The sequence below is a fragment of the Dipodomys spectabilis genome, unplaced genomic scaffold (assembly GCF_019054845.1).
Source record: "Dipodomys spectabilis isolate Male_0828 unplaced genomic scaffold, ASM1905484v1 ptg000215l, whole genome shotgun sequence".
Taxonomy (NCBI): domain Eukaryota; kingdom Metazoa; phylum Chordata; class Mammalia; order Rodentia; family Heteromyidae; genus Dipodomys; species Dipodomys spectabilis.
Window position 1 is genome coordinate 11,437,221 of NW_024870892.1, and position 14,696 is coordinate 11,451,916.

At 61.0% G+C, this 14,696-nt stretch overlaps 3 protein-coding genes across 4 annotated transcripts in view; 2 read left to right on the forward strand and 1 right to left on the reverse strand.

The window, feature by feature from the left end:
• Positions 1-695: 695 nt before the first annotated feature.
• Positions 696-6,300, forward strand: Dus3l (dihydrouridine synthase 3 like). Of its 2 annotated transcripts, XM_042697260.1 has the most exons (13): positions 696-866; positions 1,496-1,739; positions 3,387-3,896; positions 4,101-4,142; positions 4,219-4,371; positions 4,483-4,599; positions 4,684-4,749; positions 4,824-4,934; positions 5,152-5,248; positions 5,348-5,423; positions 5,668-5,856; positions 5,937-6,065; positions 6,176-6,300. In XM_042697260.1, exons 1-13 carry the CDS (start codon positions 769-771, stop codon positions 6,246-6,248), a joined length of 1,905 nt encoding a protein of 634 aa, XP_042553194.1. In that variant the 5' UTR covers positions 696-768; the 3' UTR covers positions 6,249-6,300. The 2 variants fall into 2 exon arrangements, with proteins under 2 accessions (XP_042553194.1, XP_042553195.1); XM_042697261.1 differs by lacking the exons at positions 5,937-6,065; positions 6,176-6,300 and having other exon boundaries at positions 5,078-5,248; positions 5,668-5,760.
• A 400-nt stretch (positions 6,301-6,700) lies between these two features.
• Prr22 (proline rich 22) lies at positions 6,701-8,323 on the forward strand. The gene is made up of 3 exons (XM_042697026.1): positions 6,701-6,815; positions 6,903-6,968; positions 7,191-8,323. The coding sequence occupies exons 1-3, from the start codon at positions 6,701-6,703 to the stop codon at positions 8,321-8,323; spliced, it is 1,314 nt and encodes a 437-aa protein (XP_042552960.1).
• Positions 8,324-8,331: 8 nt separating this feature from the next.
• Positions 8,332-14,696, reverse strand: part of Catsperd (cation channel sperm associated auxiliary subunit delta) — a 42,785-nt gene continuing 36,420 nt past the window's right edge. The window contains exons 19-23 of the mRNA XM_042697027.1: positions 12,183-12,311; positions 10,466-10,634; positions 9,626-9,783; positions 9,063-9,261; positions 8,332-8,466 (exon numbers count right to left, since the gene is read on the reverse strand). Of these exons, the coding sequence (XP_042552961.1) occupies positions 8,332-8,466; positions 9,063-9,261; positions 9,626-9,783; positions 10,466-10,634; positions 12,183-12,311 (790 nt within the window). The remainder of the gene's footprint in view (positions 8,467-9,062; positions 9,262-9,625; positions 9,784-10,465; positions 10,635-12,182; positions 12,312-14,696) is intronic.

The window sequence follows — 14,696 nt, forward strand, 5'->3', positions numbered from 1 at the left end:
CCACTGGTAACCATCTTGGAATTTACATTTTTAAGAAATAATTTTTTTGGGGGGGTGGGTGGGTGGATGGGACAGGGTAATGCTCTGTAGTCCACACTAGCCTGGAACTCACGTTCCACTTGCTGGGATTACAGGCATGCACCACCATGCCTGGCAGTAATTATTTCAATTGTATGGGTTTATGGAGTACAGTATGAGAATCTGACATGTGTACATAGCATGGGGTGATCAAATCAGGGTAGCATCACCCTCTCCTGAAACATTAAAAAAAAATCTTCTGCTAACCTGTTATGACTGTGGATGTTTATGGGGCGCCATGGGAAGTTTCAACACGTGTCCACAATGTGTGCGGATCCCCTCAGCAGAGTTCCCATCCCAGCATGACTTTGCCTCTGGAACCTTGCAGCTACTATAAAATGGAGAACAGGTTCCAGTGAACCACAGGGACCCCCAGGGCTCCCCCACCGCGGGATTTACGCTTTTTAAGACCTCCCAGCAGGAAAGACAGAACATTTTTATGGGACAGTTACAGCTCACAGGTCACTGGTTGGCGAGCCCCCAGAGGATGCTAGGGCACTTCCGGTCCCTCTCGAGCTTAAATACAACACGATGCCCCGCCCCCTCAGTCCCCGCCTACTGACGTCACGCCCTCCCGTATCGTCCATTGGAGCAATTTGGGCATGCGCACTCCTTCCGTACAGCCTGGGACTCCACACGCGACCCGGAAGGCCTTGCTGCCACACTACAGAGCCGGCGTGAAGCGCTTCGATGGCGGAGGGAGCGGCGGAGGCCCTGACAGACAGCGGTGGCGACGGCGATTCGGGAGTCAGCGCGTCGGAACGGGGAGTGGCGCCCATTAAAGCTCAGTGAGTCGCCCGCGCAAGCAGGGGGTGGGGGTGGGGTGGGGGGCCTGGCGTGGGCTCCCCGGCCTCCGTAGCGCGGCTGCCGTGGGGCATGCCGGGAGGTGTGGCCGCGGCCCGCGCGGCGCCGCCCGCGGCCCCTCAGGCCCCGCCGTGCCCTGGCCCGCGGGGCGCCCCGCGGCCGCCGCGGAGGCGGTGCACGTTGGCGGCTGTCACACGCACGAGGGATGGTCGCGCGCACGCCGGGGGGCGGGGGCGCTGTGTGGGGCGACGCGCGTGGGGTATGCCGGACACCGTAGTCCCTGCGCGGGACCGGCCGCGCGCATGCGCACCTTCCGTTGTACCTACTGGCGGGCAGCGGCGTTTTCAGCGTGTGCCGCGCGGGGCGTGTTGGGCTTTGTAGTTCTCCCTGCCCTCTCGCGGGCGGGGCTCGCCAATGTCTGTTAACTCTCGTAGGCAGGAGTGAGGGGAGAAAGAGCGGTCCAGGGACGAAACAGAACTTCCCCCCTGGCTTTCTAGTGTTCTCGGGCCGAGCAGAGCAGAGCCAGCGGTCCCCAGTCTCCTTTCTCTGGTGCTCTGAAGAAGGTCTCCCTGAACAAACCCCCTCCATCCTCCTGTTCACTCTCTGCTGGCAGATACCGGACCACCAAGGAAGAGTTCCACGGATATCTGGAAGCCAAAGGGCAGGAGAAGGAGTCAGGAGACCATGAGGACGGCAGCGACCTGGCAGAGCCAGAGGCCAAGAAGATCCGACTGGAGGATGGGCAGGCGGAGTCCACCGCCGAGTCCCAGAAGAGAGCCCGGGGCCAGAACAAGGCCCGGCCCCACGTGAAGCCCACTCAGTACGACAAAGACCGATTCTGCCCAGCCCTCATCCAGGTGAGCATTGACCTGTGGCACAGCGCAGGGCACCTGCAGCCTGGCTCTCTGTCTGCACTCCATCTTTGTGACTTTCTCTGTTAAACAACAAGTACCCATACCCTGTGGCTTGTGGGTGTTCAGCCTGCAATAGCTGGACTCCAGGCTATAGAGACAAGGGTAAAATGCAGTATGATAGTGTGGGTTTTGTGGGAGTTTTTGTTTGTTTTCCAGACAGAGTTTCTCTGGGTAACCCAGGCTGGCCTGGAACTTGTGGTCCTCCTGCCTTAGTTTCCCCAGAACTGGGATTAGCGGCATGTGCCAGCCCACCCAGCTTCAATGATGTTATGCTGGGGAGCAGTGCTCATGTGCTGCTGAGTCTCAGAGATCATGACAGTGAAGACAAGTTCCCCATACAGCACTGTACACATTGCTAGGATGCTGGGTGTGGCGGGGGCAGGGAGTAGGTATGTTAGGTGCTCAGGGCCTGGGCACTGTCCTCCCCTGAGTTCTTTTTGCTCAAGGCTAGCACTCTACCCCATGAGCCACTGCACCACTTCTGGCTTTCTCTGTTTATCTGGGACTGAGAAATCAAACCCAGGGCTTCAGGCGTGCTAGGCAAGCACTCTACCACTAAGCCACATTCCCAACCCTTAAGTGCTTTTTTATTTTTATTTTTTAGACTTTCTAGGATTTTAGAGCAGCGCCTTGAGTTTGCTACACAAACACACTAACGCTTCAACCATGCTTTAGCCCTTTTTGTTATGTTTTATTTATTTTTGCCAGTCCTAGGACTTGAACTCAGGGCCTGGGCTTTTTCTGCTTAAGGCTAGCACTCTATAACTTGACCCACAGCATTATTTCCAGCTTTTTTTGTTTATGTGGTGCTGAGAAGTCAAATACAAGACTTTGTGCATGCTAGGCAAGCACTCTACCATTAATTAGCCACATTCCCAGCCCTTTTTGTTTTGTTTTTAATCTCATTTTTTTTGCCCAAGCCAGCCTGGACTGTAATCTCCCTATTTACATTTTCACATAGCTGGGATGTCAGGCATGTACAGCCACACCAAGCTTATTGGTTGAGATGGAGTCTTGTTCACCTTTTGCCTGGGCTGTCCTCCTCGCATCTCCTCCCGGTTCCTGTGTGTGGGTAGCTGGGGATACAACAGTGAGCCTCAGGGAGCTGGGAAGGTGGCTCAGTGGTAGAGCGCTTGCCTTGCATGCCTGAGGCCCTGGGTTCGATTCTTCTGCACCACATAAGCAAAAAGAAAAAAACCGGAAGTGGCGCTGTGGCTCAAGTGGTAGAGCGCTAGCCTTGAGCTGAAGAGCTGAGGGACAGCGCCCAGGCCCAGAGTTCAGGCCCTAGACCGGATCCAAAAAGAAAAAAAAAAAGTGATCCTCTGCTTCAGGCCAAAATGTCTTTTGTTTTGGTTTTGGTTTTGTTGCTGGTCCTGTGAGCCTAGGCGCTCAAGCACTGAGCCATACTCTCCCAACCCTTAAATGCACTTTTGACAGGTTTATCACCAAGGACACCCATATTGCTGTCGTCCCCTCTTTGAGGGCACAGTGAGGTCACTGAGTAGCTCTCTCGGGACACGTGGTTGGGAAAGGGGTGTGGACTTTCCACTTAGCTCCCTTATGTGTCTCCTTCCCCCCCTCACCCCCCAGGACCCAGCTGCTCACTGCTCTTATGGTGACCGCTGTCGCTTCCTGCATGACGTGGCCCGCTACCTGGAGACCAAGCCAGCCGACCTGGGTCCCCGCTGTGTGCTCTTTGAGACCTTTGGCCGCTGCCCCTACGGCGTGACCTGTCGCTTTGCAGGTGCGCACCTGGGGCCTGAGGGCCAGAACCTGGTGCGTGAGGAGGGCGTGGCATGCACCGTGTACGCCCAGCGCGTGCGCAATGGCCTGGACAAGGCCCTGCAGCAGCAGCTGCGCAAGCGCAAGGTCAGCTTTGAGCGTGCTGAGCAGGCCTTGCTGCAGCTCAGCCAGGAACCCCCTCCTGCCCCTGCCCCCCCCATCACCTCGGCCACCAGCGCCCCAGAGAACAACAGCTGTGACACTCAGCCAGACCCTGCGGGGCTGGGGGCTGGCACCCCCCCCAGCAGCCCGGAGCGGACCTGTGGGCCCTTGACGGACGAGGATATCATCCGACTGCGTCCCTGTGAGAAGAAGCAGGTATAGGCTCTCTGTGGGGTTCACCTCTCCGGCTTCCCTGACTGACCAGCTAGGGGCATTGGGATTGGTGTTTTGATGCTTAAACAGAAGCTCTGCTGTGTAGGGGATCGTGATGAGGGGTTGGCTTAGCACAGCTGAAGGCAGGGCCGGGGCGGGGAAGCCCTGGGGGGCTCGGCTGGGCCTCACGCTTTCCTTCTCCTGCAGCTCAACATCAGCGGCAAGCTGTACCTGGCTCCACTCACCACGGTAGGACCCGGCTGCGGGTGGGGGTGGGGCCCGGGCCCCGGGCAGCCTTGGAGCCCACATGTCCTGTCCCGCCCAGTGTGGGAACCTGCCCTTCCGGCGTGTGTGCAAGCGCTTCGGGGCCGACGTGACGTGCGGGGAGATGGCTGTGTGCACTAACCTGCTGCAGGGCCAGATGTCCGAGTGGGCCCTGCTCAAGCGCCACGCGTGCGAGGACATCTTTGGGGTGCAGGTCAGCAACCATCCCGAGAGCGGGGCCCCCTGCATCTTGTCTGTCTGTCTCCCTCGTGGGCTGTGAGGGTGGGCCTGCGGTCACCATGCCCACCTAGTGCCCCTGCCGCAGGTGGAGGGCGCCTTCCCCGACACCATGACCAAATGCGCCGAGCTCCTGAGCCGCACCGTGGACGTGGACTTCGTGGACATCAACGTGGGCTGCCCCATTGACCTTGTGTACAAGAAGGTAGCAAAGACTCAGTTTCCCATCCCGCTGGTGTTGGGGGTGTGTGTGAGATTGTGGGGGGCCCACCACGCTCTGTCTCCCCAGGGTGGCGGGTGCGCGCTCATGAACCGCTCGGCCAAGTTCCAGCAGATTGTCCGAGGCATGAACCAGGTAGCCACGCCGCCCTCGCCCCTCTCCCCGCCCCCACCCCCACCAGCTCTGCCACGCACCCCTGTGTCCCGCAGGTGCTAGACGTGCCGCTCACCGTGAAGATCCGCACCGGCGTCCAGGAGCGCGTGAGCCTGGCGCACTCGCTGCTGCCCGAGATGCGGGACTGGGGCGTCTCGCTGGTCACGGTGGGGCTTGGGGTGCGGCCGCCGGGCCCATGGGCGCGGGAGGGGGTGTCCGGCCGCCCTTCCTAACAGCATCTCTCCTGCCACTGCTCCCCGCCTGTCCCCGCCCTCCCTCCCCGCCCTCCCTCCTGCCTGTCCCCTCTCAGCCCGTCCCTCCTGGCCCCCCTCTCTCTGCGCCTCTGTCTTTGCTTCCGTCCCCGCCGCACCGCTTCACCCCCAGCTCCATGGCCGCTCGCGGGAGCAGCGCTACACCAAGCTGGCCGACTGGCAGTACATCGAGCAGTGCGCCAAGGTGGCCAGCCCCATGCCCCTGTTTGGTAAGTGTCCCCTGAAGCCCCCGCTTTGTCGCTCCAGGGATGTTCACAAAGCTGGGCCCCGTGCCTGCCATTCCTGTGACCCCATCTCTGTCCCTTCAGGAAATGGTGACATCTTGTCCTACGAGGATGCCAACCGCGCCATGGAGACTGGCGTTGCGGGGATCATGATCGCCCGGTGAGCCGGGTGGCCTGAGCTCAGGGCCCCGGGGAGGGGGAGGGAGGTGGTTGGCACCTTGGCTTCATGCCCTGGCCCCAGATGTGACCAAGGCTGAGGATCGTGAGTTCTGCCTTGTGGCATACCACGACGGGGTCTCAACAAACCCCAGACCAAAAGATGTCTCTCTGCTTTGAGGGGGCCCCGCGCCTCCGCCCCAGCCTGGTGGCGTGGCACTCGGTCCCAGCCGCCCCCTGTCCCACAGTGGCGCCCTGCTGAAGCCCTGGCTGTTCACGGAGATCAAGGAGCAGCGGCACTGGGACATCTCGTCGTCTGAGCGCCTGGACATCCTGCGGGACTTCACACACTACGGCCTGGAGCACTGGGGCTCAGACACGCAGGGCGTGGAGAAGACACGCCGCTTCCTGCTCGAGTGGCTGTCCTTCCTGTGCAGGTGGGGCATGGGCCAGGTCAACGGGTGGCGGGCAGCGGGGGTGGACGTGGGTGGCGGCAGCCTCACACAGTCCCTCGCAGGTATGTGCCCGTGGGCCTGCTGGAGCGGCTCCCCCAAAAGATCAACGAGCGGCCACCCTACTATATGGGCCGTGATTACCTGGAGACCCTCATGGCCAGCCAGCAGGCGGCCGACTGGATCCGCATCAGGTATGGACCCGACGGGGGGGGGGGGGGGGGGGGGGGGGGGACAGGACTGGAAGGGACAGGGCGGGGCGGGGCGTGGAGTCCCAGCCTGACCCCTGCGTGCTCTCCCACAGCGAGATGCTGCTGGGCCCCGTGCCGCCCAACTTCGTCTTCTTGCCGAAGCACAAGGCCAACGCCTACAAATAGCCGCCCGCGCCTCCACGGACCACGCAGGGGACAATAAATTCTATTCTTTTAATTGTGGCCTTTCTTGTGGTCTCACTGTGACGCCTTCAACTCCTGGGCCCTCTGGGATCCTTCTGGAGCAAGTGTGACTCACTGGTCACCACAGCCCACCCTCCCTGTCACCCCGGGACACCCCCAGGGCTGTGGGGACTGGGGTGGTGGGGCTGTGGAGCCCAGTGCCCTCCCTGGAGGTGGCAGCCTGTGAGCTGTTGGAACACCCTGCTGGCCCTGGCCCCCTTGGTCTCCTGCCCACCCCCCACCCCGGAACCCCACGAGCGGCTGGCCCAGCTCTGGAACCCGCTGCCCAGAGCAACGGGGAAACAGAACCCAGCAGGACTCTGCCCGGTCTCTAGGTGGGCCGTCTCTGCTCCCACCTGCCGCCCCCAGGCCTGCGGGGGCCAGCGCTGCCCCCCATGCAGCGCCCCAAACCCTTCTACCCTCCTGCTGCTCCTCAGGAGGGCTTCAGCTCCCGGGGCCTGAGCAGCACAGAGGCGCTGGGGGCCCAGCCTGAGCCTCTGCCTGCTGTGGGTAAGAAGGGGTGTGGCAGGCGGGGGAGTCATGCAGGGCCGAGCCTGGGGGGCTCAGCACCCCACCTGCTGGCTCCTTTGTCTGCAGCTTCTTCCAACCTGCCGTGTCAGCCCCCAAACCCAGAGAAGGACGTGTTTCCAGGGCCCCCTGCAGGTACGGCACCCCCATCCTGCCTGGGCTGGGGGCCCTAGGGCCCCGTCCCTGAGGGCAAGGCTCAGGGCTACTGTTCCCCCAAGTGCCTTGCAGAGATAGCCGGTCTCCCCAAAGGCACCCCAAAGACAAGGCCTGGCCCCAGAGTGGCCATGGGAGCCCAGGTGCACAGGCCGGGGTGCTGAGGACATTGGGGCTCAGCAGCCCTCCCCGCCACCCCCACAGGCTTCCAGATGGCGCCCTGCGGCTGTTTCTTCGACCCCCGCATCTACCGGATCGAGTGGGCCACCCCCGATTTTGGCCAAGCGCCCCTGTACCGGTTGGCAGTGGCTGGGGGTCCCGCCGTGCCTAATGGCTACCTACTGGAGCCCCAATCTTACCTCAAGACTCCAGGCCCACCCCCGCCGGACCCCCACTACCAGCCGGGGCCCGGGGGGCTGCAGTACGTCCTGCCCTACTTCCCCCCGGAGGGGCCGGGGGCCCTGGGCTTTGTGGGCGACGGGGGGACCCCTGGCTTTGTGGAGCTCCTCAAGGAGGGCCTGGCACCGCTGCCAGCCCCGAAGGAGGGGAAGCCGGGCCCGGCCCCGCCGGCCGAGGGGGCGCCGCCGCCCGCGCCCTACGGCGCCGCCAAGGGCGCCGGCCACGCCCCGGGGCCCCAGCCAGCCCCGTGGTCCCCGGAGCCCACGGACCCCGCGCCCGCGCCCGCCAAGGAGCCCCACCAGGCCGGGGGCCGCGCCGGGCCGGGCCCGCCAGCGCCCGGCGAGGCCGCGGGGGCGCAGGCCGAGGAGGCGGCCGCGGCGCTGGCAGCCGGCGGCGAGGCCGCGGCCCCCGAGGCGGCCCGGGCCCTGGCGCTGCCGGACCAGGTGCTGCTGGAGGACGCCATGAGGCTGTTCGACTGCCTGCCGGGCCGCGCCGAGCCCGCCAGCGCCGCCCAGCCCCACGCGGGGCCCGCGCCGGGGCCTGCGGGGCCCGCGCCCGACAGCGGCGGCGGCGGCGACGACTCCAGCAGCGACATCCGCTCGCTGCACCTGCCCGACGAGCTGCTGTCCTTCGACTACAGCGTGCCCGAGATCCTCGACGCCGTGTCCCACGTGGACTACTTCTTCAACTTCAAGGCGCTGGACGAGGAGCCGCCGCCGCCGCCGGCGCCCGCGCCCCGGCCCGCGCCCCCCGCCCCGGCCGCCCCGGCCCCGGCCCCCGCCCCGGCCCCGCGCGCCGCCGGCTCCTGCGCCGGCAAGAAGAAGGCCGCCTCCGCCTCCAAGAAGGGCAAGGCCGGCAGCAAGGCCAAGCAGGCCGGGGCCGCGGCCGGCACCGCCCCGCGCGGCCCGGGCCGACCCCGGGAGCTGTCCCCGCATTAAACCGCATGTTACGCTCCACTCCGTCGTGTCCCCTTGGTGGCCGCATAGGGGCGGTGCGGGTCGGGGTGCCTCGCCCCGCCGTGTCTGATTCCCACAGCCAGGCAGGGGTAGGTCCCCGCGTCTGCCGGACGGGTACCCCAACTCTGATGGTGCGAATTTTAGCTGCACAGAGAGGGGTGGGAAGGCCTGAGGCCACTCAAAGCAGTTCCCCCATCTCCCACAGCTCTAGGGCCTCTCCAGGAAGCCACACCTCTGCAGGAATTTGGGGTGTCTGGGGGGAGCCATTTTGAAAGCATCACAGATAACCCCATACTTGCTGGGTGCCAGTGGCTCACGCCTGTCATCCTAGCTACTGAGGAGGCTGAGATCTGAGGATCACAGTTCAAAGCCAGCCCGGGGAAGGAAAGTCCATGAGACTCTTCTCTCTAATGAACCACCATAATACCAGAAGTGGCGCTGCGGTTCAAGTGGTAGAATGCCCACCTTGAGCTGAAGAGCTGGGGGACAGCGCCCAGGCCCAGAGTTCAAGACCCACGAAAGAGAGAGAAAATGGGAGATTGCTGAAAACTACACATACAGTGTCCCCACTTGGTCACTGAAGCATTTATTTTGAGACAGGGTCCTGGTCAGGCGTTGCGGGGCTCGGGCTGGCTTCAGGGGGCCTGTCTGCCTGCGTCATGCGTGCCCACATCCTCCTCAGTAAACTCCTCAACCAGGAGCAGCTGCAGAACGCCCAGACCTTGGTGCCCAGCCACCTCCAGAAGTTTTTGATGGAGAGGCCGCACTGTGTGTTCGGCAGCTTGGGGATGATGTAGGCCAGCCACAGGCACAGCAGCATGCCGATCACCAGCAGGAAGATGGTGATCTCGGGCGGCACCTCGGGCAGCGGGTAGGCCCCGTACACATAGATGCTGAACGTGGTGTACAGGTGGCAGTAGCTGCACGAAAGGCCAACAGGGACCAGGTCAGACTTTGTAATCTCAGATACTCCAAAAAGGCGGAGATCTGAGGATCGGGGTTCAAAGCCAGCCTAGGAAGGAAAGTCTCTGAGACTCTTATCTCCCATAAACCACTCAGAAAACTGGAAGTGGCGCTGTGGCTCAAGTGGTAGAGTGGTCTCCTTGAGCTGAAGAGCTCAGGGACAGCGCCCAGGTCAAGTTCAAGCCCCATGACCCACAAAACAAAACAAAACAAAACAAAAAGTCACCCTCCAGCACTGCCTAGGCTAGGCAGCTTTACCCAGGACTGGTAGGAGTGCTGCAGGGGATGGGTGGGGAGCCCAGGTACGGATGGGAGGCTCACCTGTAGTGGGGGTCCACAATGGACAGGTAGAAGATGTAGATGCCGTTCCGTTGGTCGAAAATGATCTCGTTGCTGGTGGGGCCACCCAGGACCTGATAGGGCACATCAGGCCACAGCAGAGGTGGGTTTTCGCTGGGCTCCCAGCAGCTGACGTAGTTCTGGGGGGAGGAACAAAGCTGGGTCCGGCCCTGCCCAGGCCTGGCTGGCTACACAGCCCCTGGATGGGCCCTGGGCTGGCGGGGTTGGGCCAGCCCCCCGCCTGTGTGGGGGAGACCCAAGGGTGGCTTTCCAGCCTCCATCGGGCCTCCTCCTCGGGTGCCCTCGGCAGGTTTGCTCAGGTTTGTCAGATCGCCTGTGCGCCCATGCTTGACGCTGAACCTTGCTCTCTCCCAAGGCCCCCAGGGCATGTGTGGAGGAGGGTCGCCATGCTGACATTTCAGAGTAGGAGGGTTGGTGAACATGGGACCCTTTCTGAGGGAGCTGACCCAGTGTGGCTGGTGATTGTGTAAAAAGCCAAGATAGAGCCCCGCTCCAGTTGGCTCCCACCTGTCACTCTAGCTACTCAGGAGGCTGAGATCTGAGGATCGCAGTTCAAAGCCAGCCTGGGCAGGAAAGTCCACGAGACCCTTATCTCCAATAAACCACCAGAAAACCAGAAATGGCGCTGTAGCTCAAGTGGTAGAGCGCTCGCCTTGAGCTGAAGAGCTGAGGGACAGCGCCCAGGCCCAGAGTTCAAGCCCCATAACCAACAGAAAAAAAAAAAAAAAAAAAAAAAGCAGCTCAGGGACAGCACCCAAGATCTCTCCTCTTTCCCCAAGTTGGGGCCCCGGGGCCTCTCACCTCTCGGTTCCAGGTGGTGGAGTCCTGCTTGATGGTGGTCCAGTTCTGCGGCTGCGTGTGGCACAGGGCGGTGCCTGCCGTCAGCGAGTAGGAGTAGGTGAAGAGCCCGTTCACCTCCAGGAGCACGTACTCCGCCGTCACCACCTCCTGCAGCTCGTCTCCCTGCCACCTGCCGTGCGGCAAGGAGGCCCTGGGTGCCCAGCCTGCGGGGTGCCACCCCCCCACGCAGGGGAGACCACCCAGGGGACACCCAGTGTGACAGGGACACCCAACGGGCGAGGCTGCTCCATTGGCCAGGTGAGGGAGACTGCCATTTGAAGCCAGCCTGGGCAAAGAGTTATAAAGACCCTACCTCAAACAATAAGTTAGGGAGGGTGGCCTGTGTCTGTAAGCTCAGCTACTCAGGGGACAGAGCTAGGTAGAAGGGTGGAAGGAGGCTGGCCTCAAGCAAGAACCTGAGACCCAGGCTGGGAAGGTGGCTCGGTGGTAGAGCGCTTGCCTTGCATGCATGAGGCCCTGGGTTCGATTCCTCAGCACCACATAAGCAAAAAAGAAAAAAAGCTGGAAGTGGCGCTGTGGCTCAAGTGGTAGAGCGCTAGCCTTGAGCTGAAGAGCTGAGGGACAGTGCCCAGGCCCAGAGTTCAGGCCCCATGACAGAGAGAGAAAAAAAAAAAGACTGCAGCATCTGTTTTGGTTTGGTTTGGTTGGTCCGGGGTTTGAACTCGGGGCTTCAGCACTGTCCTTGAACTCTATCGTAAGTGGCGCTGTGGCTCAGAGTGGTAATGCTCAACCCAAGGCTAGCCCTGCTTCTGTTTGTCTGGTGGTTCATGGGAAACAAGAATCTCACAGACTTTCCTGCCCGGGCTGGCTTTGAACGGCCATCCTGAGATCTCAGCCTCCTGAGTTAGCTAGGATAACAGGCGTGAGCCACCGGTGCTGGCTCAGCATCTGCTTTGCCGTCACTATTTCCTGAATAACCCCCAGTGCTGCCTGGGAAGAGGCAGGTCCTTGGCTGCCACTCAACACCACCATTGCACGGAAGGGGCAGGGGCGTCTGGGTGCGGGAGCCGGGGGGCTTGGGGAGAGTCAGGTGGCAGAGGTCGCCACAGACCGCACCTGGGGTTCCATGCCCCCTCTCCCTTGCCCTGCTGTGTGGGGACTGCAGTGGTGTGCATGTACACGTGTGCTGTGTGTGTATGGGGGGACTGGTTGCTTGAAGGCAAGCCGGCTTCCTGAGGCTGGGTGACAGGCGGGTGTCGCCATGCCTGGCTGTAGGTGTCTTGTGTTTACACTTCCTCTCACCACCAAGCCTGCCTGACACACACACTCCTATTCGTCCTGCAGAACCTGCCAGCCACCTAGGTTCATGTGAGCATCACGCCTGGGGGCGTGGGGGCTGGGGAGAAGAGAGCCTCTAAGTCCTGACGTCACAGCTCTAAGCATCTATAGGTGGCTGTATTTGGGGACCGGCACTGAAGTGTCCTAAAGGAAAAATGGGATCAGAAAGGTTCCCCAACCTTGGAGGACTGCCCCCCCCCCTTCATCTGAGCAGAGGAAAGCACCCAGGAGACCATGGACAGGGAAATGCCCCACACCAGCCCTGCCCACGCCGGGCCTCGGGCGAAGCTGGGGGGGAGGGCGGGAGGGGCCATGTGCATGGGGGTCAGGAGGGAGGCTGGGGGGGGGGGGGTACAGGGCCCAAGGCAGGGGGCCTCACAGTTCCACCACCGGCTTCCATGGGGCGTTGAAGTAGACAAGGCGGGGACAGCCCAGCTCATTATACGGGTAAGTCACGAACAGGTCGTTGGTGGCCTTGTGACCCAGGAAGTTGGGGTCATAGGACTCCCTTGGGAAGACAGAGCAGGGATGTGTTGGGAGAGGTGCACCCCACCTCCCCGCCCCAGTGTCCACCCACAGCACCCCAGCTCTCCCGGCCACCAGGGGTCATGTCGCTCAAGGGGAGGTGGCCCTGGGGGAGGGGTAGTGAGAACTGGGTCTGCTGGACCATTTTGTGGGGTCTGGCTGGCTAGACCATGGTACCTGGGCATTTGCTCCAATGTGCTTTAGATGTTTCTGTGTTTTTATTTTTGTCAGTTGTGGGGCTTCAACTCTGGGCCTGAGCGCTGTCCTTGAGCTCTTCAGCTCAAGGTGAGTGCTCTACCACTTGAGCCACAGCACCACTTCCAGTTTTCTGGTGGTTATTGGGGATAAGAGTTTCACAGACTTTCCTGCCCAGGCTGGCTTTGAACTGCAATCCTTAGATCTCAGCCTCCTGAGTAGCTAGGATTACAGGTGTGAGCCACCAGTGCCCAGCTTTTATTATTATTGTTGTTGTTGTTTGTTGATCCTGGGGCTTGAACTCAGGGCCTGGGCACTGGCTCTGAGCCTCTCATTGTTCAAGACTAGCATTCTACCACCTGAGCCACAGCACCAATCCAGCTTTTTCTGATAAATTTATTGGTGTCTTACAGACTTTTCTGCCCAGGCTGGTTTGCAGCTGTGAACCTCAGATCTCAGTTTCCTGAGTAGCTATTCCTGAGTAGGATTACAGGCGTGAGCCACCAGTGCCCAGCCTGTGAAGTGTTTTATTTTTGGTGCCAGTCCTGGGGTTGGAACTCAGGGCGCTGTCCCTGAGCTTTTCCACTCAAGGCTAGCACTCTACCACGTGAGCCACAGCGCCACTTCTTTTCTTTTCTTTTTTTTTCTTTTGGATGGTTAATTGGAATTGAGAGCCTCACAGACTTTCTTGCTTGGGCTGGTTTTGAACTGGGATCTTCAGATCTCAGCCTCCTGAGGAGCTGGGATTACCGGTGTGAGCCACCAGCTCCTGGCTTTTTTTCTTCACTAACCACCATCCCCAGGCTCCCTCCTCGAGACCTGCTGTGGGTCAGGCGGGGACGCGCAGGGCGTAGCTGTGGTGAGCAGCTGTGATGCACCAGCACTCTGCAGGGAGGCAGAATGTGGTCTGAGTCCTGGGGCCCGGTCTGCACACATCCGGGGACATGCACCGACTTATCAGGCCTGCGGCTGGACACCACCCTGCCGGCATGTCTGAGGGACCCGCGCAACCCGCAGTTTTTCTGTCTGGTGAGGGACCTGGAACCACGAACCCTGGAATGAATTCCTCTAGGATACTAAGGGATGACTGTAGATGTAAGGACAGACAGACAAGAGATGGGAATGGCTTCAACTGCACAGGCCCAGCAGAGCCCAGGGCACCCTGGGCAGGAGAGGGCAGGCCAGTGTTCGTTCTATTCTGGCCAGCAACTGATGGGACATGCCCACTCACAGTATGGTGGGAAACTGGCTTAACTCAGAGTCCGTGGATTTGGACTGGGTCTGGGTGCCGTCCCTGAGCTCTTCAGTTCAAGGCTAGTGCTCTACCATTTGAGCCACAGCGCTGCTTCTGGTTTTCTGGTGGTTTATTGGTGATAAGAGTCTCACGGACTTTTCCTGCCCGGGTTGGCATTGAACCGCGATCCTCAGATCTCAGCCTCCTGAGTAGCTAGGATGACAGGTGTGAGCCACCAGCACCAGGCTCATGGATTTCAATGTTATTCTCACTCAAAGAAGCAAACAAACACAAAACACTTACATAGCTGAGGGCATGGCCCACGCAGCAGAACCTGTGCCTGGCAGAGGTGAGGTGCTGAGTTCAAACCCCAATACCACAAAAAAATAATCAAACTCACAAACACATATATAGCCAGGTGCTGATGGCTGTCATCCTAGCTACTGAGGAGGCTGAGATCTGAGGATCTGTTTGAAGCCAGCCCACACAGGAAAGTCTGTGAGACGCATAATATCAAATGAATCAACCACCAGAAAAAGCCAGAAGTGGAGCTGTGGCCTAAGTGGTAGAGTGCTAGCCTTGAGTGAAAAAGTCCAGGGACAGCACCCAGGCCCTGAGTTCAAGGCCAGGACACACACACACACACACACACACACACACACACACACACAGCCTGCACCTGCAGCAGCAGCAGCAGCAGGCTAGGTCAATGTAGACCCTCCTCCAGACTAGGCACAAGGCGGGGGGCTGGGGTGGCAGGGGCTTCCCTGTGCTGCACATGCCAGGCTGCCCCAGAACTCCAGATCTTCCTGCCTGCACCTCCCGGTGGCTGGGACCACAGGCATGCACCGCAGAGCCCATCCCTACCTCATCCCCACTCAGGGCAGATGCTCGGTGAGCACAGCCGTCCTGCCATCCTACCCCCTCACATCCTCCCGG

What these genes read in the sequence shown, in the direction of transcription:
- Dus3l (XM_042697260.1), top strand. Translation starts at nt 769, where the DNA reads ATGGCGGAGGGAGCGGCGGAGGCCCTGACAGACAGCGGTGGCGACGGC. An exon ending in TTGTCCGAGGCATGAACCAG is followed by an intron (nt 4,750 to 4,823) that starts GTAGCCACGCCG and finishes TGTGTCCCGCAG; the next exon opens with GTGCTAGACGTGCCGCTCAC. An exon ending in TGGCTGTCCTTCCTGTGCAG is followed by an intron (nt 5,857 to 5,936) that starts GTGGGGCATGGG and finishes AGTCCCTCGCAG; the next exon opens with GTATGTGCCCGTGGGCCTGC.
- Prr22 (XM_042697026.1), top strand. Translation starts at nt 6,701, where the DNA reads ATGCAGCGCCCCAAACCCTTCTACCCTCCTGCTGCTCCTCAGGAGGGC. An exon ending in TGAGCCTCTGCCTGCTGTGG is followed by an intron (nt 6,816 to 6,902) that starts GTAAGAAGGGGT and finishes CTTTGTCTGCAG; the next exon opens with CTTCTTCCAACCTGCCGTGT. An exon ending in GTTTCCAGGGCCCCCTGCAG is followed by an intron (nt 6,969 to 7,190) that starts GTACGGCACCCC and finishes CCACCCCCACAG; the next exon opens with GCTTCCAGATGGCGCCCTGC.